Raw genomic sequence first — 25,824 nt, forward strand, 5'->3', positions numbered from 1 at the left:
AAAAGCATTTCTTATGTCTCAGACTTTTCCATAAATATAAGATTTTGTGGCTTTCTCCTTGGCCTTATGATGGCCTGCTCTGGAGAAATACAGCTGCCATATTGAAAGGCTTTCACACAGCCTTTTGAAGACCGACATACTATGGAGAACTTAGCCCTGCCAACAGCCAGCACCAGCTTGCCAGCCTTGTGGGGGAGGCACCTAGGAGTGACATCCTATGGCACCAGGAAGGCCTGACAGACATCTGATTGAACTGAAGCATCAAGCCCAAATTGTCCAGACATTCCTTCACTGAATTCTTGACTTACAGAAACCATGGAAGATAGTACACATGTATAAGTTTGGGGGTAATTTGTGTCATCAAATGCAACTTTATGTGGGCTACAGATGTAACAAAAACCTGCCCATGTGGAAGTGGCTTCAGACTGGACTTTCAGTGAGCCTGAAAGGACTTTATCAATAGAGTGTTCGCGAAAGCCAGAAAAATCTGTTAGCAGAAAGCTGAGAGTTTGAGAGGAGCCAGCTGATTAAGGCCTAAAGAAAAAAGCTGTCAATGTAATTGGACACTGGAATGAAGGGCGTCTTTGTTATGTAATGACAGAAAGTTTAGCCAGTGTCACCTCTAGTGATGTGGAATGTAGAAGATAGACCTATAAACAGACTCAACCATTTAACTCATGAGATTTTAAAGCAGAGTGTGGAAGGTACCACATAGCTTTTTCTTCCTGTATATAATAAATTATGAGAGAAGATAGATAAATTAGAGAAAAGACTATTAAAACAAGTTAATAAGCAAACTCCAAAATCTAGAGGAAATGGATAAACTCCTGGACATGTATAACCTACTAAGTTTGAATCAGAAGAAATAGAAAAACTGAAAAAACCAATAAAGAATAACAGGGTAGAATCAGTAATAAAATAATCTCCCCAGAAAGAGAAGAGCCAGATGGCTTCACTGCCTAATGCTACCAAACTTTTAAAGAGCAAACATCAATTCACCTGAAACTATCCTAAGAAAATTGGAGCGGGAATTCTTCTTAACTCAGGGCCAGCATTATCCTGATGCCAAACCCAGAAAAGGACAGAGCAAAAAGAGTACAGGGCAATATTTCCGATGAACATACAGGTAAAAATCCTCAGGAAAAATGCTAGCATACCATATCCAACAGTACATTGAGAAGATAATGCATCATGATCAAGAGTGATTTATCCTGGCATCTGAGGAGGGCTCAACATACACAGATCAGCACAGAAAAGGACAAACCCATACTGTCACCTCAACAGATGCAGAAAAAGCTTTTGATAAAATTCCACATTAATTCATGATAAAACTTCCACATAACAAAGACCATATAAGACAGACCTACAGCCAACTTTATACTGAAAAAGTATAAAAAAGGGAAAAGCTGAAAGCCTCCTCTGAGAACTGGAACAAAACAAGGATGCCCCCTTTCACCACTCCTATTCAACGTAGTACTGGAAGTCCTAAACAAAGTAAGCAGTCCAGATGAAGAAATAAAATGCATCCAGATTGGAAAAGAAGAAGTCAAATTGTCTCTCTTTACAGATGATATCTAAGAAAACCTAAAGACTCAACCAAAGAACTCATAAATGTGATAAGTGATGAATTGATACAGTATAGTTGCTGGATACAAAATCTACATACAAAAATTGGTAGTGTTTTTATATGCCCAAATAAACTAGCTGAGGAAGAAATCAAGAAGGCAATCTCATTTATAAGAGTCACAAAAATTAAAATACCTAGGAATAGATTATTTCGCTTACTGGATCGATCCCTTACAATACATGTGCATTGTAAGAATTGATGTCTTAAATGATTATATTGCCTAAAGCAATCTACAGGCTCAATGCAGTCTTTATCAAAATACCAATCTCTTTTTCTCAGAACTAGAAAAAATTCCTAAAATTTGTATGGAACCAGAAAAGAGCCCTACTACCCACAGCAATCCTAATAAAAAAGTAAAAACAAAAACAAAACTTGAGGTGTCACACTTTAAAACATAGTATGGGGGGAAAGTCATACCCATTCAGCCCAAATTCTCCCAGAAGACAGGAGGAGAAGGCCTGCCTCTTGACTACCTCCACCCACACCATGCTGTTTAGGTTACTGTAGCCTTACACTTTTTTTACCCCTCCCTCTCCTGGTCAGTCTTTCCTAATTAGTCTCCCATTTTACAGGACTCTTCTTAAGTTGTGTATGCAACATAAAATAAGTGATACTGTGGCACAACCTTAATCTGTCCATCATCCACTCATCTGTCTACCCTTCCCTCCAACCAGCCGTTTATCCGCGACTCATTTTGAAGGCTGAGTATCAGATGACTCCCCCTGTGAGTGTGGGAAAGCTTGACCAGGAGAAGGAGGGGTAAAAACATTTTTTGTTTGATGCCCATGGAAAAGTTCAAAGGTTCCACAACTCTTTGCTTTAAAAAGAGAAAGTTTAAAGAAGGTGTGATAACAATTTGTAAAGCATTCGGAAAAAGTGAACTCTGGAAAATGGAATATTTATTCTTTTTTAACTCCAGACAGCCATCCTAGTACTGACAGAAGTTGTTGCAAAGTAATGGTAGAGGAAAGAGATTTTGTTTCAATATGAAGAAATTTCTAATTATTTGTATGTTTTCGTTGTCATTCACATTGATCTTTAAATGCTTTCTGGGAAGTACCTGCTACCCATGATCAATAACTGTGCATTCATTGTGCTTTTATCCTCAGCATATGGCTTGAATGATTTTTTGACACATAGCCATATGTGGAGGTCAGGATTTTATAGGAATTGTAGTTATACACAATAGAAAATAATAATCTTAGGCCTTAAATATATCTTTATGGAAGAGGTTATAGTATTTTTTAAAAATGTAAGTGAATGATTAGTGAATTTTTTATAGGTATGCACATGCTTATATTTGGATCCATACTTGGGTGTGTAATTTTTAAATATGGCAGATTTTGTTTAACTTTTACTTAAAATCATTGGTGCATCTAATATTTCCATTTGAAATATAATAAAGCTTGAAATAGTTTTACTTCATTAATATCATTTTAATAATGTTTTTGTTGCCATTATATCACAAGGGGTAATTGAGAGTTCCACCTTTTACCAGAGCCTTTGGTTTTGTGCACGTAACAGAGCAGCATATGTAATGGAGGGCAGTGAGGTTATTTCCACATTCATGGAAATCATCAGCCAGCTTGGAGTTTGTATTAATTCCTACGACTACCCTTGTTGTCCTCAGACAAGAGGAACTTGTGGATTTGGAACCATGGATAACAGGACTTCTTAATCTTATATATAGAGAGAAGAATGGTCAACAACCAATGGTATTAGAATAATAAAACCAGTGGGATTTCAAAAACTGATTGAAGGGGACTTTGACTTGATGAGACATTTTCTGATGTTACAATATACAGATCAGCATTTTACAGATTGCTTTCTTAATGTTCATATACATAAATATTTAAATTTGAGACACCACAGCTATGTATTAAACCAAACAATATTATTTCTGGAAAAAATATAGCATTTTTGGAAAATCAAGTTTACACTTATATACTAAGCATCATGTATAAGTATGTATTACATTTATACTTAAATAATATGTCATCCTTGGGCAGCACCTGTGACTCAGTGGGTAGGGCGCCAGCCCCATATACCGAGGGTGGCAGGATTGAACCCCGTCCTGGTCAAACTGGAACAAAACATAGCCGGGCTTTGTGGCAACAGCCTATAGTCCCAACTGCTCTGGACACTGAGGCAAGAGAATCACCTAAGCCCAGGAGTTGGAGGTTGCTGTGAGCTATGACACCACGATACTCTACTGAGGGGCGATAAAGTAAGACTCTGTCTCCAAAAAAAAAAAAATTAACAATACTATGTCATCCTTGAAGTAGCATGTTTTAGGCAATTTTTTTTTAAGAATTCACCTTTTCTTTTACATTGAAATATCATGTAGAAAAAACTCAGAATTAATAATTGGATTAGATACACAATTTATTTCAAATAACTTATGCTTATAATTAAGTTTAAATATTTCAGGTCTAGTATTCAAAAATTTTTTTAAGTGTGAAGGACATAGTTAGGTACATTAATCTGCCTCTCAGTGTAGAAATGAAAATACGTGAGAGTATGTAGTTATAAGTAGGCGACAAAAAGCTTGGTTGTCTAGCCCTTTAACCTCTAACTACTGTCAGCAAACTTCAGTGAAAGTGACTGGAGGCCTATTTACCACTTCTTATTAAGTAGAATTAAATTTAATATTAAAAGGCTGTGTCAAGTTCAGAGAAAAGCCATATAATGTGATCAAACAAAAAAAGAGAGACATTTTTCAAAAATCTTAACAGTTTTGAAAATGATTTTATTTTGTGAGTGCCTTCTTATAAGCACTGTGTAATCTTGTGACCTGCAGCTCACAAGGATATCACAGTGAGATACTCAAGTATAAGTTGTGTACGTTCATTTTCTGTTTGCTTTCTAAAGATACGTCACTTGGGTTTTGGGTGTACATACCATAAATATTGCTTAAAGAATATGTGAATGAGGCTTGGTGCCCCTAGCATAGTGGTTACAGTGCCAGCCACATGCACCGAGGGGGGGCGGGTTCGAACCCCGCCCAAACCAGCTAAACAAACTGGCACAAAAGAATAGCTGGGCATTGTGGTAGGTGCCTATAGTCCCAGCTACTTGGGAGGCTGAGGCAAGAGAATTGCTTAAGCCCAAGAGTTAGAGGTTGCTGTGAGCTGTGATTTCACAGCACTCTACTGAGGGTGACATAGTAAGACTCTGTCTCAAAAAAAAAAAAGAATATGTGAATGAAATAATTGACTGTAAAAAAGCTAATAACTATATCCTCATAGCTTTTCCTTTTTACATTAGCTTAATTCTACATTGAGACTTTTAAAATTTCATCATTATTTAAATGTGAATTTTGACTAGTACATCATTTTATTAGAGCAGATTGTTCTGAAAAGTAAGACATTTACGAATTATTTGACATAACCTCTCACATCATTCACATAAAACACATAGAATCTTTATGACTTCAATTTAGCAAACTGTATACAGTTTAATAGTTTTTTTAGTTTTTCTTTGATAGCTCACCAGAGAACTTGATAACTAATGAATTGAATCCCACATAACAGATATCTAAACTCCCAGGACAATGCATGGCCATTGCTGGGTCTGATAATAAATGGAAAGAAAAGGAATAACTGATTTATCTGCATAATTTATTTTAGCTCTGCGTGGAGAGGAAAGTGGACATTTTTGAAACAAGATGATTTTTTAATTGCCATATACTTGTGCACATATATGGAATACACAGTGATATTTTGATATACCGTATATAATGTATAGTGATCAAATCATGGTAATTACCAGATTTATCATCTTAAACATTAATAATTCCTTTATGTTGGGAACAGTCAATGTCTTCCTTCTGGCTATTTAAAACTATATGCTATTGTTAACTATGGTCATTCCACAGTAGCATTGGACACTAGTACTTATTCCCTGTATCTGCCTGTAATTTTAAACAAGGTGATTGTTTTTTAATGCTAGAAAAAAAGGCATGTTAAAAACATAAATTCTAGTTATAGATTTTATTTAGTATTACACTATTTGGCAATCATAACCTTAGAAAATACTCAATTTTTAATTTAAATATTCATTGGAGTTTGGCTTCTGTGACCTTATTCTTCATAGTTCAAAAAAAATAATAAGATCATACAATGCTCTAATGAAGGAATGAAAAAAATTTAGAAAGTGACAAGAAAAAATATTTTTCTCTTAAAGTTCAGAAACAGTGATTCACTACATGTATTGTCATTTCACTTTGAAATCGTGCATGAGATATAAATCATAGTTGTGCAGAAACATCAGCTGATTTGATCACATATATTTAGAAGGACTAATAGTTGTTGACTTTATTGTTATATTTTTGAAGGTTTTTAAAATTCAATTTAAGGTGTTCACATGATCCATACTTTTGAATTTTAGTGGCAACTAAAATTACTTTCTTTTTTTTTTGAGACAGAGTCCCACTGTCACCCTCAGTAGAGTGCTGTGGTGTCATAGCTCACAGCAACCTCAAACTCTTAGGCTTATGCTATTCTCTTGCCTTAGCCACCCAAGTAGGCGCCCGCCACAATGCCCGGCTATTTTTATTGTTGTTGCAGTTGTCATTGTTGTTTAGCAGGCCCCGTGCCGGATTCGAACCTGCCAGTCTTGGTGCATGTGGCTGGCGCTGTAACCACTGTGCTACAGGTGCTGAGCCTAAAATTAATGTTTTCAGAACAGACTTTGATGCAGGGATTTTATCCTTTTCCTGTGGTTGACTTACAAAAATCCATCTCTGTTTTCAAAACTAATGAAACACGATGTAGTTGGGACAGTGTATACAGTTAAGTACTTTTAAATACGTTTGACCTTATCTAGATAATAATAATGTATCATCCGGATAAGAACAAGAGTAAACATTTATTAAACACTCTCTGAGCACCAGCCAGTTAGTTAAGCTTTTTATATGGATTATATAATACTTATTTATTATAGCTATTATGCTCCTTTTACAAATATCAAAATTAAGGCTTAGAAATATTAATACATCCAAGGTCACAGAACCAGTAAGTAGTATTTATCATTCTGTGGATTTGTCCAAACAAAGCTATTTTGCCCTTTTACAGAACTTTTTAACCCCAGTTTGCACCATCACAGCATATTCTACTGTGAATCCATAATTGAAATAATAACCTGACTTTAAATTTTAAATATTTTTACCAAATTCTATATATGATGGAGTATGTATAATTTCAAAGGATGTATTATAAAGATGCATGAAAAATAGAGCAAACTGAAGAATATATAGAAAGAAACACTTGTTCACAATGGGAGATTTTATCAGTTTTATCATAACAATAGTGCATTCAAGTCTTTTCATGTATATAGCATTTTTTATTCTTTTATCACTTCAGATATAAGTATCATTAGACACTAATTTTCACATGAGGAAAATGGGGCAGAGAGAATGGTTCTGTGTGCTTTCTGTGTGGACCATACTTATCAGGATGACATTCTGTTATTATAAATCTGTGCTATAAGTTAACTGGATTACAAACCTTTGGATGTGGGTAACTAGGTGTTCTAACACTACTCGAAATAGCTGCCTGAATGTGAAAATAGGTGTTCTTTAACATAACACTTCTAAAAGCGAGTATCTTATATGCAGTTATAAATCATTTCCATTTCATCACACTCTAAAGTGATTATGAACACAAACCAATATTGGGCAAATAGTGGATTATGTTAAATTGTAGAGGCAAATTGAGAAAGCCAAGCTGTGAGATGAACAACTGTGCCTTCATGATTTAAAATGCTGGTTTCTTATGGAACAATTTCTATTTCCTGTGAAACTTTAATTATATGTACATTCATCCCTTTTAGGTTTAGGGTCACAAATCTGGTTTGGAATTAGGGAACTTTTGTTTTGAGGATAAAAAGAAACTTGCATATCATATGAGACTTTTGATTTATTATAACGTATGATCACATAATTTATCATATACTCTATTATGTTATAATTTGGGGTTTTAAAGTAATTTCTGTTTTAAAAGCTCTCACAAGGTCTTTCTTGAGGACACCTTCATTCATCTCTGGAATTAGCAGCAATAGTTTCAAACCTTTGACAAGTAGCTAATTCCCAGATTTCATCTTTCTCTGTTTGAATTGCATTCTGAATAACTTTAAACACTTGTCTTTCATAGAAAATGAACTTATTCATCTTCATTCTTAGGAAAAACTATGAAACTAAAAGATCTGACAATGCAGTACTCAAATGAGTTTAAAGAATTTATGGCTTAAATGAATCTGAATTCTAATTCACCTTTTACTTGGAGCTTGGCTACTATTTTTTATTAATGTGCATTTTGTACATTAACTGCTTCCTTTAATCTCCTGTCACCTTAATAATAGGTAAGTGACATCCCCTCATACCCTACCCATGATACATTTAAAGATTAAAAAGTTAATCTAGACTTTTCTAAAACTACCATTTTAGAATATAAGTTTTTAAAATTTCTTTATATTTGTATCATAGTGATACATGATTTATGACATTTATATACGATTTACTGAAGTAATGAATTCACAGTATTCATATGTCTAGATCATCAATTTCTTTTAGATATTGATAAGCAGATTGATACGAAGTTGGAGAACTCATACCACATAGTTTTAAGACTTATTATGTATTAATCAAGAAGCGTGGTATTGCAATAGTTGGTTGTCCAACTTTAAGGTTAGCACATTAAAGACTATCTTCAATTGTAGAAATCATAGTATCTGGAAATGAAGTCACTCTCTGATCTCTAAGTAATTCAGAACTCGTAGTCTAGATTGGTAGTGAGCAAAGCAAGGATCTCTCCTCTTATACCTTCTTTTTAACATATGTTGAAGGTATCAGCCAATGCAGTAAGGCAATAAATAGATAGATAAATAAAGGATAGATAAATAGAAAAGGGAGAAATACAAATAAATCTTTCTTAATAGTGGATGTGGCATTTTGTGTAGAGAGATTTTGGTCAGGTGTAGGGGTTTGCACCTGTAATTCCAGCTCTTTGGGAAGCTGAGGTGCAAGGATCTCTTGACCCCTTAAGTTCAAAACCAGCCTGGACAATGCAGTGAGATTCTGTCTCTATAAAAAGACTTAAAAATTAGCCTTGCGTGGTGCCATGTGCCTGTCGTCCTTGCTATTTGGGAGGCTGAGCCAGGAGGATTGCTTGAGCCTGGGAGTTGGGGTTACAGTGAAGTGTGATCATCCAGGGCACTCCAGTTTAGGTGATAGGACAAGGCCCTATCTCACCAAAACAAACAAAAAATTAGCCAGGCATAGTGGCACAGGCCCGTGTAGTCTCAGCCGCTGGGGAAGCTGAGATTATAGGATCACTTAAACCCACGAGTTTGATGTTACAGGCAGCTATGCTAGGGCCACTGTACTCCAGCCTGAAAGACAACACGAGACCCTATCTCTACAAAGAAAGAAAGAAAAGAAAAATTCTAAAAAATCTACAAAAAGCTAATAGGATTAATAAGGGAGATTATCAAGATCACAGAACAGAAGGCCAGTATTCAAAAACTAGTTGTATTCCTATACTCTAAAAACAAATAACCAGAAACCAAAATTTAAAACTTAATGACATTTATAATAACTTTATAAAACATGGAAATACTTACTTGGAGATATTTTAACAAACTATAGCTGAACAACAATGACAACAACAACAACAACAACAAAAATAGCCGGGCGTAGTGGCAGGCACCTGTAGTCCCAGCCACTTGGGAGGCTGAGGCAAGAGAATTGCTTAAGCCCAAGAATTTGAAGTTGCTGTGAGCTGTGATGCCACAGCAATCTACAGAGGGTGACATAGTGAGACCCTGTCTCAAAAAAAAAAAAAAAAAAAAACACCCCAAACTATAAATAAGACATGTGTAGTGAAAACTATAGTATATTGAGAGTGAGAGTAAAGACAATCATGATCAAAATAAATGCACCGATGTACCATGTTCAGGGATCAGATGAGGCAATATTACTCAGCTGTCGGTTCTCCCACAAATGACTCTAGAGATTGAAACCAATCCCATCACAAACCCCAAAGGGCTTTCTTTTAGAAATTGATAAGCTGATTGATACAAAGTTGGAGAACTCATACCACATAGTTGTAAGACTTACCATGTATGAATCAAGAAGCGTGGTATTGGCATAAATATAAGCATATCCATGGATTAAAATGGGAAATTCAGAAGTCAATCCACAAATATATGGTCAACCAATTTTCAACAGATGTGACCAAATATTTCAGTGGATGTAATGAATAGTCTTTTTAACCTGTGGTATTGCAATAGTTGGTTGTCCATTTAGAAAATGATGAAATTCTACCTTTTCCATACATGAAATTAATTTAAAATCTATTACAGATCTAATATAAAAGCAAAACTAACACTTCAAAAAGGAAAATGGGAGAAAATCTTGCAATCTTAAATCAGGCAAAGATTTCTTGGCTTGAAAACAAAAGGCATGAATTTTTGTAAAAAAGTGATAAATGTAACATTCTTGAAAGGCATAATTAAAAATAGGAAATGGTAAGTCACAGACTGGGAAAAGATAATAAATTAAGTGCATAAACAATTTTATGTATATTAGGTGTATGTGTGTGTGTGTATGTATATATATATTATATATGCTATATAGACAGACAAGGATGTGTTTCTAGAACATATAAAGAACTACTAAAACTTAATAAGTCATTTTGCAATCCCATTTTTAGAGATAGGCAAGAGATTTGAAAAATATTTCATTGGAGAAGATATATAACTGAATGGTCAATGAGTACATGAAAAGATACTTAGTCCCATTCAAAATAATGATGTTAAATGAAACTTAGAAACTGCATCCCGGAGACACATCATTTGTATTTTTAGAAAAACATAACTTATGTATTAATGTGAAAGATGTTTAAAAGTGAATATTAATTTGTAGAACAAAGCACATTGAATTGACAAAGATGCATTGTAAGTGACTAATTTGCAATAAGGAAATGTGTTCCTTGGGTATTTTTTAGGCTTTTCTTGTTACGGGAATTAATATCAACCGACATTTCCTTTCTGTTATTTCTCGATCACCCCCTTCCTCATACTACCTTTTTTTACAAAAGAAGAGAATTAATTCACCACCTCTCGTCATTTTAGATTTTCATTTTTAAAACAAAATAAAAGATTCTGCCACTGTTTCTTCTTCTTTCTCTTATCTTCAAAGATATGTATCTTAATTCCTAATTATGCTGTACCTCAAAATGTTTTTGAAGTCATTTTTGTATTATAAAGAGGACATTATTATGGAAAGGATTCTTAAGCTCAATGGTACAGGAAATTTTGAATTTGTTTCCATTTTTTAAGTCATCAAAAAGTGTAAAGTACTACAGAACGCATTGCATCTGTTATGTCTTCTCTCAAAGTGATAATTTTTTAGGATCCCCCGCCCCCTTCTTCTCTTTTATGAGCTTTGTTCATAAAAATCTCTTTCGTGGCTCAGCTAGCCTTTTCTCCCACCCAGGCACCACCACCTGAAGTCCATTCATGATACTACTGTTTTGAGGCTTGATGGACCCTGCTGAGATATCAGACTTGGTTACTTCCCTTAGCACTCTTTTTTGCTATTAAGCTTTCACCTTATTAATCTCTGCTAACCTTTCCACAGATTCCTTATTGGGCGAGAAAAGCCAGGACAAATGAGTGAGGTCGCCCAGCTGATAAGCCAGACACTGGAACAAGAACGCCGTCAGAGAGAGCTTCTGGAGCGGCACTATGCCCAGTATGATGCCGATGATGATGAGGTCAGTGGAACTTGCCAACGTTCTTTTCCCTACATTTCTGACTTTGTAAAATTGTCTTTCTACCGTTTAAGGGTGTGACAGGGCAGTTGGTTAAGGAAGATATATCTACACTGAACTAAAATGTCCAACCTCACAGAAAAGAACCATTGCTTGCATCTGATATGTGCATCTTCACTTAGGACTCACGCCAGGATATCATAGTTACGGTGTAAAGACTGTGGGAACAAGTCTACCACACTATTATAAAGATACTTCCAGAAACAAAAAAGGATAAAAATACCAGAATGCGAAAAATGGCTCTGTTTATGGCTGGAGTTAGGTGATATTCTCCCTCTGCTTTACAGTTTTTCAATCTTTTCCAAATGTTTTGTAATAAGTATGTGATACGTTTTCAAAAGATGAGTAAACATTTTAATGAAAAAAGCACACCCATATACGCACAAACATAAACAGAACAGGCCCAAAGTTTGCTGAGTGTTTCCAGGGTTTTTTTTTTCCCCCAGGAAGGAAAAGTTCTTTGGATCTGTTCACTATGATTTGTGCTAACATAATGCAGAACAAAGCTTTCCCACCAGCACATGTTCCGTAGAGGAGATGCATATTGGAATAATTTTACATCCTGCTCTCTGTAGAAGATCAAGTAAATGAATAGAAGCTAACCCCCAAGTGAAAACGGCTCTCCGGAACCCTGTGTGCTGTAATATAATACAGATGCTGGTCTATTTCTAATGTCATTGCCAAATGTACATTGATATAATGGGACAACATGCTTTATTATAAACACGTTTAAACATGCACATGTTTCATATTGGCATGTCAAAAGATCCATCAATGATTTAGTCAGAGTATTTCATACACCATAAACTAGTAAATAATTCGGATAAAACAAATACTCGTTTTTCTACCAGCTGACAAAAAACACAGTAAAACTTCATTTGTTCAGCTCCTACTTACCTGAATTTATTATTTTTCAGAACAGTTTTTGGTTTCTAGCTGAGACTTAGAGAAAATTAATAAATGGACACTTGGATATTTTCTATGCATTTTAATCTATGATATTTTAATCCAAATGTACATTATTTTTCATGAGTTCATGGTATAACAAGGGTATATTCCCCATTTACTGCAGTTTTGACCAAGGAACAATACATTACATTTATTCACATATTTATGTGAATAAATTCAACTCTTAGAATTCCACTGGTTTGTTACGTTCTTTATTTGCAGAGTCCATTTGAAATGGCAGGTATTTTTTCATCCTACTGAGATACTGTGTATGAAAACATGTTATTCTGGATTTTCAAACTAAAAGAGTGATTTCACCAAATATTTGAACTTACATCTTACCTGGTTTTCAATTCTCTGCATTATTATTTTGTGTTTTATTAGAGACACTGATTTGCTTTGGCTGCAAGCCTGTGTTAGGATTGTAGCACCCTTCTCTGCAGGTTTGATTTTTAACTCCTTACTCTGCTAGAAAGAGTTTGGATCTGAGGTTCAGGGGTGTACCGTGACATCAAGTGGTAGGAGAGGAGGGGGCCAAGTTTTGGGTCTCTGTGCCTCAGTGTCTTTCACTTTAAATTTCAGGGCTAAATCTCTATATTCCTTTGAGCGTTTAGCATTCCATGAGTATGAAATAAGACATCAAGTCTAACAAGTTAAGGGGGAAAATAACACAGATCTGTAAGGCACCCCAAGTGAAATGTTTAGCTCACATACCACGTACTTCCTCCAGTTATTTTGAGGAGTTGATCTCTTTCATCCCCCAAAGTAGATAAAAGATTTTCCTTTAATTTGATAATTTGAGTAAATGGAAAAGGAATATGTATTACTCAACATTTCATATACCAAGGAATATATCATATACTAAGTGGAAGATTGCTTATGAGTTTTTCTGTTCTCCTGTTTTTATAAAAAAAAAAAATCAGAGTGCATTGCCACTTGAGCAGATGTTTTCAGAAATAAGGGGCATAAGCAAATATTCAGTGCCAGGCATTCTGCAAGGTGCCTTTCCTACATAACCTCATTTAATCTTTAAAACAACCACAGGATCTTTCTCTCCCTCTCTCCCTCTCTTTCTCTCTCTCTCTCCTATTCCTCCCTCCCTTCCTAGAAATGCAGCAACTGCGGGTTTTTCCAAATGGTACAGCTACTAGTTGGCAGAGTTAGAATCAGAATAGGGTCTTGGTAGTTTACAAAGCTCTTTGCAACATACTATGTTGTTTTTGAATACAGTTACAGAAGACCCCTGCTGGGTCTGTAAGATGTTAGGAGGATTCCTCTTTTGCTTGATGGAAATTCTTATAATACTTAGGCTCTATGACTGTTTATTCTATATTTCTAATAATGGGGTGATGGATTCCTTGGAGGATTGCTTTACTCTAGGTAGCAGCCTCTAAGAATCATTTTTGTAGGGTTTAAAGAGGAGAATAGTTGAGTAACACAAATATTTTACCAAAAAATATTAGATTTTAGCTTTGAGTTAAACTTTTTCTTCTTTTTGCAAGTCATAGAAATAGAAATCAGGTGCTGGCTGCTGTGTTACTCTGAGTAACGCAAACGTTCTTTTAAAAAGTCTAGTAGCCTTTTCTTTTGTATCTCTCTCTCCTCCTGCTCCCTGACTTGGGTTTTCTCTCTTTCTTATATTTTACACTCTGTCTCACCAAAACATGCCCAGGTAAAACCAACTGTTAATTTTCTGGGACTAACAGAGATAAAAGCTGTACAAATAATGAACATTTGCTCCCATGTTAAGACGTCAAATTATCTCTAAATTCAAATTCTTTTTTTTTTGGCTAATGATTCCAAATAATATTAAATTGATTAATTTGAGTGTTATATCCCTATTTTCTATTTACTCGTTATCTTCGTTAGTGAAAAGTTATATCCAAGAGACACAAAGGAAATGAGAAGAATCAACATTGGTATCTAATTATGGGGAATTGAGTTCATTTCATATGTAATCGAACAATTTATTGATTTACATATCCTTGTTTGATCAGGGTCTGGATGTGCATAACCAGTCACTTGATTTCTCACTTTCCTTATAATTCACAGAATCATCTTACGATTTCAAAGTTAGAATCATTTTTATTTGCGATATCCCCTATAACAATCCCTGGACCAGCCAGGAAAACCTCTAATTAGATACAGAACAACCAAGTTCATCCAACTGATTTCCAGAGCCAGCCCTTAGATCAGCATTGTCCACTGCAAGATAGATAGCTTCTGTTTTTGATCAAATAATCCAAGGTTGACTGTAACTTGGAACTTGTCACATTGACAAAGGGGAATTGCTTTCTTGAATTAGCTACATGGAAAATATTGCAGTGTGAGAAATACATTCTGAAACTGTAAAAGTACAGTGGTTATCTAAGAGCTATACTGAGAAAGAACACTATCTATGTATTGCTTATGCTTATGTGTGTGTGTATGTATGTTTTAATTCTGTTTAGGAAATTGTAAGGCATACTGTATAAAAGCTATTTAAATTTCTGCTTTTTCTGTTTTGTCTTCGACTATTCAAACTAGAAGATGTTGAAATAAGCAAACAGCCAATTCCGTTTTAGTGTGCATTCCTATTTCTGTTTGCTCTCTGTTATACAGTCTGATTTTTAAAAAACATGTTTAAGTGGCTCTGCCTTTAGGCTGAAGAATATAAGGCAGGATCCTTTAAAGAAGGAGGAGATCAAAATCTGAACACTTGAAAGATTTTAAATATACATCTAAATGTATCTGTGATTAGTGATTGCATTTCTGGATTTAATAGAATTATTGTTCATTTATTTTTCTTTTTCTTTTCTTTTCTTTTCTTTTTTTTTTTTTTAACAATCTGAAAGGTAACCATGGAGGATTTCAGTAAGCCCCTCAGAAAGTCAGCACTATCTCAGGAAATTCTAGGGGTATGGTAAATTTTTTAACTAGAATTTAATTTTTAATAACATTTACTCTCTTGTCATACTCCACAACTGTAAATGTTTAGCCTATTGGTGGTACGATGATATATTTCTGGTGTATATTTTGTGTAGTGTGTATAACGTATTATGAGTATCTTTCTATCAAATAGTATTATGCGATTTGAAATGGTGTAGGCTCAGACCAGAAATACAGACTGGTCTTGTGTCCTGTATTTGAATTACAAAATAGATATGGTAATAATCTGTTTTATATGCGTTTTAAAAATTATTTGATTATTTTGCTTTTTAAAACAAAATTTTTAAACATAATATTTGCTATACTGTGACGTCTTAAGAGTATGAATAGCATTTCAAAATCTCTTTAGGCAGTTCATAACAAGGGGAATTGTTTCTCCAGATTCTGAAGCTCCTTCTCTTAAAATATAATCTTTCCTTCATAATTAGTTTTCATTATTAGAAATTAATACCATTATAACAATATTATAGCAATATTACTTTGTAGAACTTTTGTAAGAATTAGATACAATTTACTGCACCTACCTACATGAATATGGATTTTTATTGCCTGTATAAACATGTAATAATTAGAGGCAAAAAATATAATGGAAGCTATGGTTTGCACAAGTATTAAAAGGTTTACAAAAAAAGTAAAAGGTTTACAAGAATATGAGTTTTAGGTGAAAAGCATTAAAGAGGTAACATTAAATTTGACTCAGACGATTGGCTATTTCTGGTTGGAAATAGCTTGAGTATGTGAACAAGAGATTGCAGTTATTATGGATGGCCTTTTAATAATGTGAACGTAATAATAATGTAAGTTGGCTTTATACTGTGCCTATAATACTGAGAACTGCGAGGAGCAGAGGTGTTTGTCCCCAGGTGCAGCAGCCTTTTCTCAGTACTTAGCTGTGTGTGTTACAGCCAGCACCGGACTCCAGTGTTTTTTCCTGTCCTTTATCATCAGGCCGCTCTCTTTAGGGAGGAAAAAGCCTTCTTTAATTTTTTTTTGTCAACCATTTTAGAGCACTGTGGCTGCATTGCAAGGAGTGTCTGGCAACTTCAATAACAATAACAACTATTTTCTTAAGGTTTGTTTTTGGGTAGAAAATAATGCTTGTCTGTACTTTCCTGCTTCCTGTGTGAAATTAAATGTTCTATGTGTCATATTAACTATCTCTGTGCTCTGAAGAGCTTCTCTAGAGCAGTGAGTTTTGCGTGTTGAATAATAGTTTGAAAATAACCATTTGAAAAAAAACATTTACTTGGGAAACATGGCACGTATGTTAGGCCCGGGCTGTGCAGTTCTCACTCATTTCTTAATATGTAGCCGTGGATGTTTGTAACCCCTAACGCTTTCAATATCTTGTGATTCAAACTAAAGGGAAGAAATGAACACATACCACAGCAAGTCTGTAGGATGTTATTTATTGTTTTTAAAGTTAGTATTTTTTTTAGAAAAGGATTTTTTGATACAAAGTTCTTGATTTGTCAAAACAGTAAATATGTGTATCTTTAAGTTACAGCAATGTTTATTTGCATGCCTTATATGGTAGACATACCAAAATGTCTAGAAAGGTATTACGCATTAAATAACAAAATATTCTTCATTATCTTTATTTACCAGTACTAGAGATACCAGAGTTTAAAAATGGAGGTCAGGTATGTGTAAAAGGTATACTGGCTTATGGTGATTAACCAACTTATTCACAAACTCCAGTTTGATTCGATCTTTTAAATTACTAAATTTAATTACATTCTTTGATTTGTGATCCTCAAATCTATAATAATTGTCATTATCCTTGAAACCCAGAATCGTAAGTTTTTTTGTTTGTTTTTGAGATAGAGTCACTTTGTCGCCCTCAGTAGAGTGCTATAGCATCACAGCTCACAGCAACCTCAAACCCTTGGGCTTCAGCGACACCTGTCACAACGCCCAGCTATTTTTAGAGACGAGGTCTTGCTCTGACTCAGGCTAGTCTCAAACCTGTGAGCTCAGGCAGTCTACCTGCCTTGGTCTCCCAAGTGCTGGGATTACAGGCGTGAGCCACCATGCCTGGCTGTAAAGTTCTTGGGAAACATTTTGTTGAAGACTGTATCCATGCTTGATCCAGGCTAAGCAGCATACACGCATGTGCCATGTGCACACACACCACACACACACACTGTCCCCAGCGTGTGGACATCCTCCTCTACTTGAAAGGGCCTCTCTATGTCCTTTGTAGAGACATTATTATTTATAACACTGAGCACAGATGGAAAGATAGGTAATATCAAGGGGTCATGGTGGTCAAGAAAGGATCCCTTACCTAAACAATGTGCTCTTTTTGTACCTCATGTTCTTTAATTTTTAAATTATAATAAAAATGATTTGAATACATTTTCTTATTTTCTTTCCAACTGCCATATTGTGATATTGTAATATTTATTCATAAGCTAGGTACAAAATACCAAATAAACATTATGACATTCTTCTGTCATTAAACTTCTCTGGAAGTATATAGACTTTGTACTCCCTAGAAACCATGCTGGAACAATTCTATATTACAATGATGAAACACAGAGTTTGCAGTGTTAAGGAGATGTCATAAAAACAAACACAACTGACAGTATTTTTCCAGCTTTAAACACATTTATATTTTATAAGTTGAATATAATTTTTACCAAAAACTTCTAAAATACTAAAAGGCACCGTGCAGCTGGACCTTACTCGCCTAGGAAGCTGACTGACTTTCCATAGGCCGTAGGTTCCCCTGATCTCACCATGCGTTTGTTTTTCCTGTTTTCTCTACCTTGAACACCATTCACTATACCTACTTTTTGGTGCCCTTGTATATCCACTTGATCTTGTTCAACTTTCAGAGCTTTAGGTGTCATTTCATGTGTCATGTCTATGTCACCACACTTTCTTGAGTTTGCTTAGCTAGGTTAGGGGCCCTTTTTAAAAAAAAAAAAAAAGAGTTAATAGCACCATGCATATCTCTGTCATCATTTATCCATAAATTCCCCTTATTACTCATTAGCTTATAATCCCTTCCATAGCCAGTTGGTTTTTAAGACAAACAGAAATAAACACAGCTGGGAAAATTAGAGGAAGGCAAGAAATTAAATTAAAATGAATCATATGAAAGAGGTGAAAATGAAAATGGGGGAGCAGAGCTGAATGACAGAGACCTTTAGCAGCAAACATGATCTGAGATGGTGAGGAAAGGACAGTGTAGAGTAGAGCCGTAACAGCAAGACTAGAGATTAAAGCCAGGAAAGGACTGAAGGGATAATCTGTACTTGGTCCTTTGGTCCTTAGGAATTTAGTGCCTTTCTATGGGCTTGTGCCTAGTACCACAATTTATTTGACTATGAATTTGCTAGCAGACCTTATCTCTATCACAGTAAACCAAATTCCTCCCTATATAAAACCAGGAAGAAATGAATATGCTCGTTTCATCCCTCAAACACCTTTGGGACTATTGAAATAGCACCTTAGTGACTCACATTCACATGACTTCTTTGTAGTCATAACTGAATATACCTCTAATAGAAACAGGATGATCAACATGGCCTAAATTATGTCACGGTCAATACTGCATAGCTAACTTCCTCTCCTTCCCGGTGTATTAACTTAGTTTTCTATTGTAGAAATATACTTTTTATCATAGAAATATACTTTCATCTGCAGTAAAAACTGAGTGGTGACCTGACCAAGCACTGATGTGCTAAAGCTGCCTTACCACGGGGATGTGTGAGGCGTAATTAAAGCTTCTTTCATTTTAAACCGATATATATGCTCATAACAGTGGTAAAAATCTCCAATTGATTTCTGGAGTTCCAATTCCTAAAAGGATTTTTAATAATTACTTTATTGAGATAACATTGATGTAGAGTAAAAGGCATAAATCTTAACGTACAATGTGATTTTTTTATCATCCTTTATCTTCGTTTCAAAATCAGCTTTAATGAGGAATAATTTACATACGATATAACGTACCAATTTTAAGTGCCTTTAACAGTTTGATGAGTAACCACCACCAAGATCAAGATACAGAATATCTCTATTACCCCAAATAGTTACCTTGTGAAACTTTGCAGTCACTATCAGCCAGGTTCAACCTTCAGTCAGCTTTCTGACATGATAGTTTAATTCTGCCACTTCTAGAATGTCATTCAAATAAAATCATAAAGTACTTTTTTATGTCTGGCTTCTCTTACTCATCATAATGTCATTTTTATCCTTAATAATTAGGTATCATGATGATACTGTAATTGCTTTTGCTTTGAATTATAGTAGACAAAACTCAGGGCCTACCTAAAGTGGGATGCCTACTTAGAGAACTGCATCTTAAAGCTGGACCCCCATCAACTACTCTTCTTTATAAAATAGAAATGAATCTACCACTCAGGGACTATGTGGAAAATTACCAGTGTCAAGCCTTGGTCTTGAGTGGAAAGGAAGAAAAAGTTTTCTTTGAGAAATCATGATCATAAGGAGACTGAATTTATACTACTTTTCAAAATAAAATTTTTTATTCAAAATAAACTCTTAAAAAAGCATATCTTTCCCTTGGGGCATTCACCTTTAGTAAAGTGTGAAAGTTAAAAAAAAGTTTCAAGAAATGTGAGTTTATGCTTTAAAATACAAAATTCACAGAGAAATAAAGCACCAAACAGCAGAAAATAGAAGGAAGGGGATGATAGGAGGAAAAGGAAATTAAAAAAAAAAAAAAAAAGGAAAGAAATGTAAGTTCAAAATCATTTTATTATCAATTATAGTAAACTGGAACAAATACTTCCAGTTACATATCACTTATTCCAGAAGACATACAGATGAAGGTACAATTTTGATACAAGGAATGCAGTGTATAGAGTATATAGAGCATAAATGTCTTACCACAATAATCAAGTAAATGAGGTGAAGGATGTATTAACTAGTGCAATGTAAGCATTCCAAATTGTATATGAAATCAGCACATTATACCGTATTAATGCATTAATGTGTAGATGATCTATGTGTTTATGCTTTAATAAAAAATAAAATTAAATTGGGCGGTGCCTGTGGCTCAAAGGATTAGGGTGTCGGCCCCATATGCTGGAGGTGGTAGGTTCAAACCTGGCCCTGGCCAAAAACTATAAAAAGAATAAAAATAATAAAAAATAAATAAAATTAAATAAATAAAAAGATCTATGAGAGGCAATGTGGCATAACCTTGGTATAAAACCTACCAATAATGAGAAAACTCACAGGTCACCCTATTCATATGCGAAAAAGAGAGAGAGAGAGAGAGAGAGAAAATGTTAGCAAAGCAGGGTGGCACCTGTGGCTCAAAGGAGTAGGGTACCAGCCCCATATACTGGAGGTGGCAGGTTCAAACCTAGCCCCGGCCAAAAACTAGGAAAAAAGAAAAAAAAATTAGCAAACCATATCCAACAACATATAAAAAAGATAATATGTAATAGGCAGGTTGGTTCAGTCAGGAACTTAAGTCTGGTTAATATTTGAAAATCAGTCACTTCTTATATTTGACATTGCATTATAAGGCAAAAAGGAAAAAATTAGAGAAATAAATTGGAAAGGGAGTGATAAAACTGTTATTCACATATGATAAGATTGTCTCTTTAGAAAATTTCAAAAGCACCTGTAGATAAATTATTAGAAGTACTGTAAAATTTTAGTAAGTTCTGGGTATAAAATTAATATAAAATCTAACATCTATTTCATTATGTCTTCAAAACAGGAGAAAAGATAATTCATAAGTTACTATTTATAAGATTTCAAGATATAGAAGTTAGGTAAGACCTTCAAAGAGAAAAATAAAATATTGACACATATTAAAGAAAGCTTATATAAAGGGACAGAGAAAACTTTTTTCATGGGTTGGAAGACTCAATAACTTAATTATGTCAGTTATTTCTAAATTGATTTATACATTCAATGTGATTCTAATAAAAATAATTTCAGGGGCGGTGCCTGTGGCTCAAAGGAGTAGGGCGCCAGCCCCATATGCTGGGGGTGGCAGGTTCAAACCCAGCCCCGGCCAAAAACAGCAATAATAATAATAATAATAATTTCAAAGGACTTTTAAATGAAATTTAGTAAGCTATTGCTAATACACACATGCACACATATGTATGAAGGACAATACACAAAAAAAATAACCATATGTTATTGGAAAATAAACTAGCCCAACCACTTTGAAAGACAATTTGGCTCTGTCTAATAAAGTTGCCTCAGCAATTCTATTTGTTGCTAAGCACTCTACCCATACCTATATGAACCATAAGACATTGGTATAAAATTGTTCTTGTAGTAGTAAAAAATTGAACACATCTGACATCTCTATCCGTGAGAGAATGAGTAAACTTATTTTGGTGTAGTCATATAATGACATATAGTTCTTGACCCACAACAACTAGTGAAATACCAGGGGCAGACCTTTAAAAGCAAAAAGACATAAAAGAATACATATAATACGGTTCTGTTTATGTAAAGGATAAAAAGAAATGATACCCCATGCATTCGTTACACAAAAAACAGTAAAACTAAACAAAAAAACCTACAAATGACGAAATTTGGCAGAATTACCTCAGAAAAGTGAAAGAAGGCCCACGTGTAGAACTGTCATTAAAATGCAGTGGGCCTGCTCCTTTCCTTGAGCTAAGTTGTTAATTTTATTGATGGTGCTTATTATTCATTTTTTATTTCATAGTCTTTATGTCAGCTTAGTATTTAATAAAATTAAAAATCTGCCATGTACAATATCTTATATTGAGCTATTATGTGCATATAAAATGACCATGGCATAGTTCCTGCTCTCTGCAGACTTATAAAATGGCTTTAAAACTCTGTGCCTCCAACTTGCCTTAATGCGAAAATCTCACATACTTCTTAAAAAATAATATATTTCTCAGCTTGGTGCCTATAGCTCAATGGCAAGGGTGCCAGCCACAGACACCGAGGCTGGTGGGTTCGAACCCAGCCCAGGTCTGTCAAACAACAATAACAACAACAACAACAAGAACAACAACAAAATAGCTGGGCGTTGAGGCAGGTGCCTATAGTCCCAGCTACTTGGAAGGCTGAGGCAAGAGAATTGCTTAAGCCCAAGAATTTGAGGTTACTGTGAACTGTGATGCCATGGCACTCTACCAAGGGCGACAAAGTGAGACTCTCTCTCAAAAGCAAACAAATAAACAAGCAAAATACATTTTCTTCACCCAGCCTCAGATGTACTGAATCGGACTGGATGTTATAGGGAACTTAGCCTGTGGAAGCTTGTGGGAAGGGGGTAGATGAAATCAGAGCTGGAATTGTTCATTTGAAAGATGCCAGGAACACTGAAATAAAAGATCTTTGAGTCCTAGTATTGCTGACACTCTGCAAGAAAGAATTCCTGCCCTAAATCACAAGGTAGCCATGTGAGGAAAGGATTAGAATTATTCCCCCTGGAAGGAGATTGTAAAATTAAGATTACAGCTCTTCATTAATCTATAGATAATCCATGGAAATACCATCAGTGACATTTTTGTTGGTTTTACTTTTTTGTACTTTAAATTCTGTAACTATAATTTCTGGTTCTAATTGATGATCTGATAGCATTTTTGCAATTATGTGAGTCAGTTTTTATCTGAACATACCATATTTTTCAAGATTCAGTTAGTTGTATAATTATAGAATTGTTAAAATAATAACACATGCCCCTTCTGTCACTGTAGTTGTCCTTTTCTACAGATTAAAAATTTAAGGAAATACAAATCTCTTAGTCTCTTCCCACAGTTCTACTGGCATCAGAATAAATACTTCATTGTTTTCTTGGCAAGCAAAATGAAACTCAAGGAAGACTGCCAGTTGGAAATTGCAGTGTGACATTTGAATTATTGAGGTCTACTTTGGTTTGTTGACTGTTTAAGATCTCAGTGGGAAAAAGAGAGATCACTGGTTCCCTCCTTTTGTAGAATGTTTTATATATAATGTTTATATATAAATACGTATATTTAAATATATATAAAAGTTTTTTAGAATAATAGTTTATTGAGGAGAGATAGGAAATACAAAGGAAAGCGTCCAACACAATGAAAGGGTCCCAAATGGGTTGCCCTAGAATATATTTATGGGGGATTTAATAGCATTTATCTGTTTGTAAGTAGGTAGCATTTATTAAGTGCAGTTGAATTAAGAGTATTGAGTCATGGAAAAACACATTTTATATTTGCAAGACACTTGGCTATTTTGCTATGGAAACAATAAATATATATGGTAAAGAACTTAAATCTTTTTAAAGGCAACCTTGGAGCCTGTCAAAAGGTTTAACAATTATAGTGTAAAAGAATCACTGTTATTTAAGGGAATATAAAATAAAAGCATGAGTATGAAGTTTCTGGCTTCAATTTTCATTTGCCAGGAACTCTTTACTGTTTTCAGTTGTTTTCTATGGCACAGAAAGCTGGGGTGATACATGTATATATGGTGTGTTCAAGAAATAAAAAGACTAGTTTACCTCCAGAGCAGAGGATGTTGACAGCAATAATGACAAGAAAGTCTTTGAAAAGGTAAATTGAACAGTAGTGTTCTGACTTTCTAAAATCAGCTGAATTTCTAGACTTTTCTTTTCGTTAAATAATTATTAAGAAATAATTCTCAGGAGATCTCTTACATTTCTGAGGCACTGATTGTCCTTTGTTCTGGATTATCTTTTCAAGGGTCTGTGTGGTAAACCACTTTGGAAGATACAGTTTTTTTCTTTATAGTAGCCAGTAGTCAGTAATACTTACAGCCTATCATAAGAGATTTGGGTTACCTACGCTCTGAGTTCCTCTTCTGATATGTCTACATATGTCAGAGCCATCTGGCCCTCTTCTCCTGACTCTTTAGAAATTGGGGCTTGAATGATGCAAAAATGATGATTCAATAGGTCCCCTCTTATCCACAGTTTCACTTTCTGGGGTTTCAGTTACCCGTAGTACAACTCAGTAAGATAATTTGAGAGGGAGTGCAAGAAATCATGTTCACCCAGCTTTTACTATAGTATGTTACAATTCTCCTAGTTTATTATTAGTCACCATGCCTAATTTACAAATTAAACTTTATAAAATGTATGTATAGGAAAAATATAGTACATGTAGGGTTCAATACTTTCCATGGTTTCAGACATCAACTGCAGGTCTTAGAATGCATCTCTCAGGGATAAGAGGGACTACTGTAACCTGTTTCAAGTAATAGGAAGACATTCTGTGTTGACAGTTCTGACCTCACATCTACATTGAATATGGAAAGAAGCCTTATAAATCCTTGGAACTTGGCTGGCTCACTGAGGAGAGGATAAGGCTGTGTGTGTGTAAAGCTAGATAAGGGGCAATGGCAACAGTTGGGCTGTTGCCATTGGGTTGTCTCCTACAGGACAACCTAGATGAGAAATTGGCCCTACTTGTCTTAGAATGAGCTTTAATGCTGATCAAGGTAACCCACCGGAGAATAAAAAACACTCCAGATAAAATCTTATGGTTAGTCTTACCAACCTGAAATATTCCCCTACTCTTTATGTTAAAACTGTGTTTCCTTCATGTATCAAAAAACAAAATAAAAAATAAAACCAGATTAAAGAGAGGTTACCATGATAACGGGGTAGCAAATGCCCAGATTAAGGTGGACTCCCTATGAGTTCCTACTATTGAAGTCAAGGTTTTAATTGCAGAGTCAAAGACTACCCAAAGCTATGTAGATATCGGTGATTATCACCCACTCTAGTGTTTTAGGTGGACACTTTGGAAGTCAGATTAAAGCGTGAGTAATCACTGCACTGCTCAGAACTACATTGCTGTGTGCCTAGCAGAGAGCTTCTGTCTGCTTCCTTGTCTCTGGAGGCTCCATCGCTCTACCCCAACTCAGCTGCTTAAGAAAAAAGATGGCTAACGATGGGGCTGAAATCTCTTTGCCTCCAGGGAGACCAAATGCTGTGTGAACACCCTGAGTATGCCAGGGAACTTTGGGGAAGAGAGGCATTTAAATTTTATAGTTCTGTGTATGCTGGCTCACAGTTCACCATCTCAACTGGCCCCATGGTGAGACAGATTCCCAAATTTAGCTGATGTTAGGGGATTCACAGTTTGAAGGGAGGGTAAAATGAACCTGTGGATGGTGCCCTTTGGGCAGATAGACTGTAATGGTGTTGTGGCTTCCACTGCCTAATGTATAATGGAATTGGTGTGTTAGATGCCTTGATTTCTTAGTGTCAGTGGTAATTCTCCCATTCAGAGATTACCACACACAGAGTAGTAATAGTAGGACATGTGGATCACTGTCTGTATTTTCTCTTTGGTGCTCCCAGAGACGATACAGACTCTCAGGAGGAGAAAGGGAACTCACAGCTTATTAAGACATCCCAAAATGAGGAACTGTACCTAACAAATGCAGTCAGTAAAGCCTGGTTTCTTGTACCTTCAATGAATACCCAACAATAAATATAAATATATATATATATACCTTCTTGTATCTTCAATGAATACCCAACAATAAATA

General features: G+C 35.1%; 1 protein-coding gene across 1 annotated transcript in view; it reads left to right on the forward strand.

Annotated features, from left to right (window-relative positions):
• PPP1R9A (protein phosphatase 1 regulatory subunit 9A) overlaps window positions 1-25,824 on the forward strand; it is a 300,931-nt gene that overhangs the window by 197,704 nt on the left and 77,403 nt on the right. The window contains exon 6 of the mRNA XM_012811566.2: window positions 11,268-11,403. Coding sequence (XP_012667020.1) covers window positions 11,268-11,403 — 136 coding nt within the window. The remainder of the gene's footprint in view (window positions 1-11,267; window positions 11,404-25,824) is intronic.

This window comes from Otolemur garnettii, unplaced genomic scaffold, assembly GCF_000181295.1.
Source record: "Otolemur garnettii isolate 467f Iridium unplaced genomic scaffold, OtoGar3 scaffold00005, whole genome shotgun sequence".
Taxonomy (NCBI): Eukaryota; Metazoa; Chordata; class Mammalia; order Primates; family Galagidae; genus Otolemur; species Otolemur garnettii.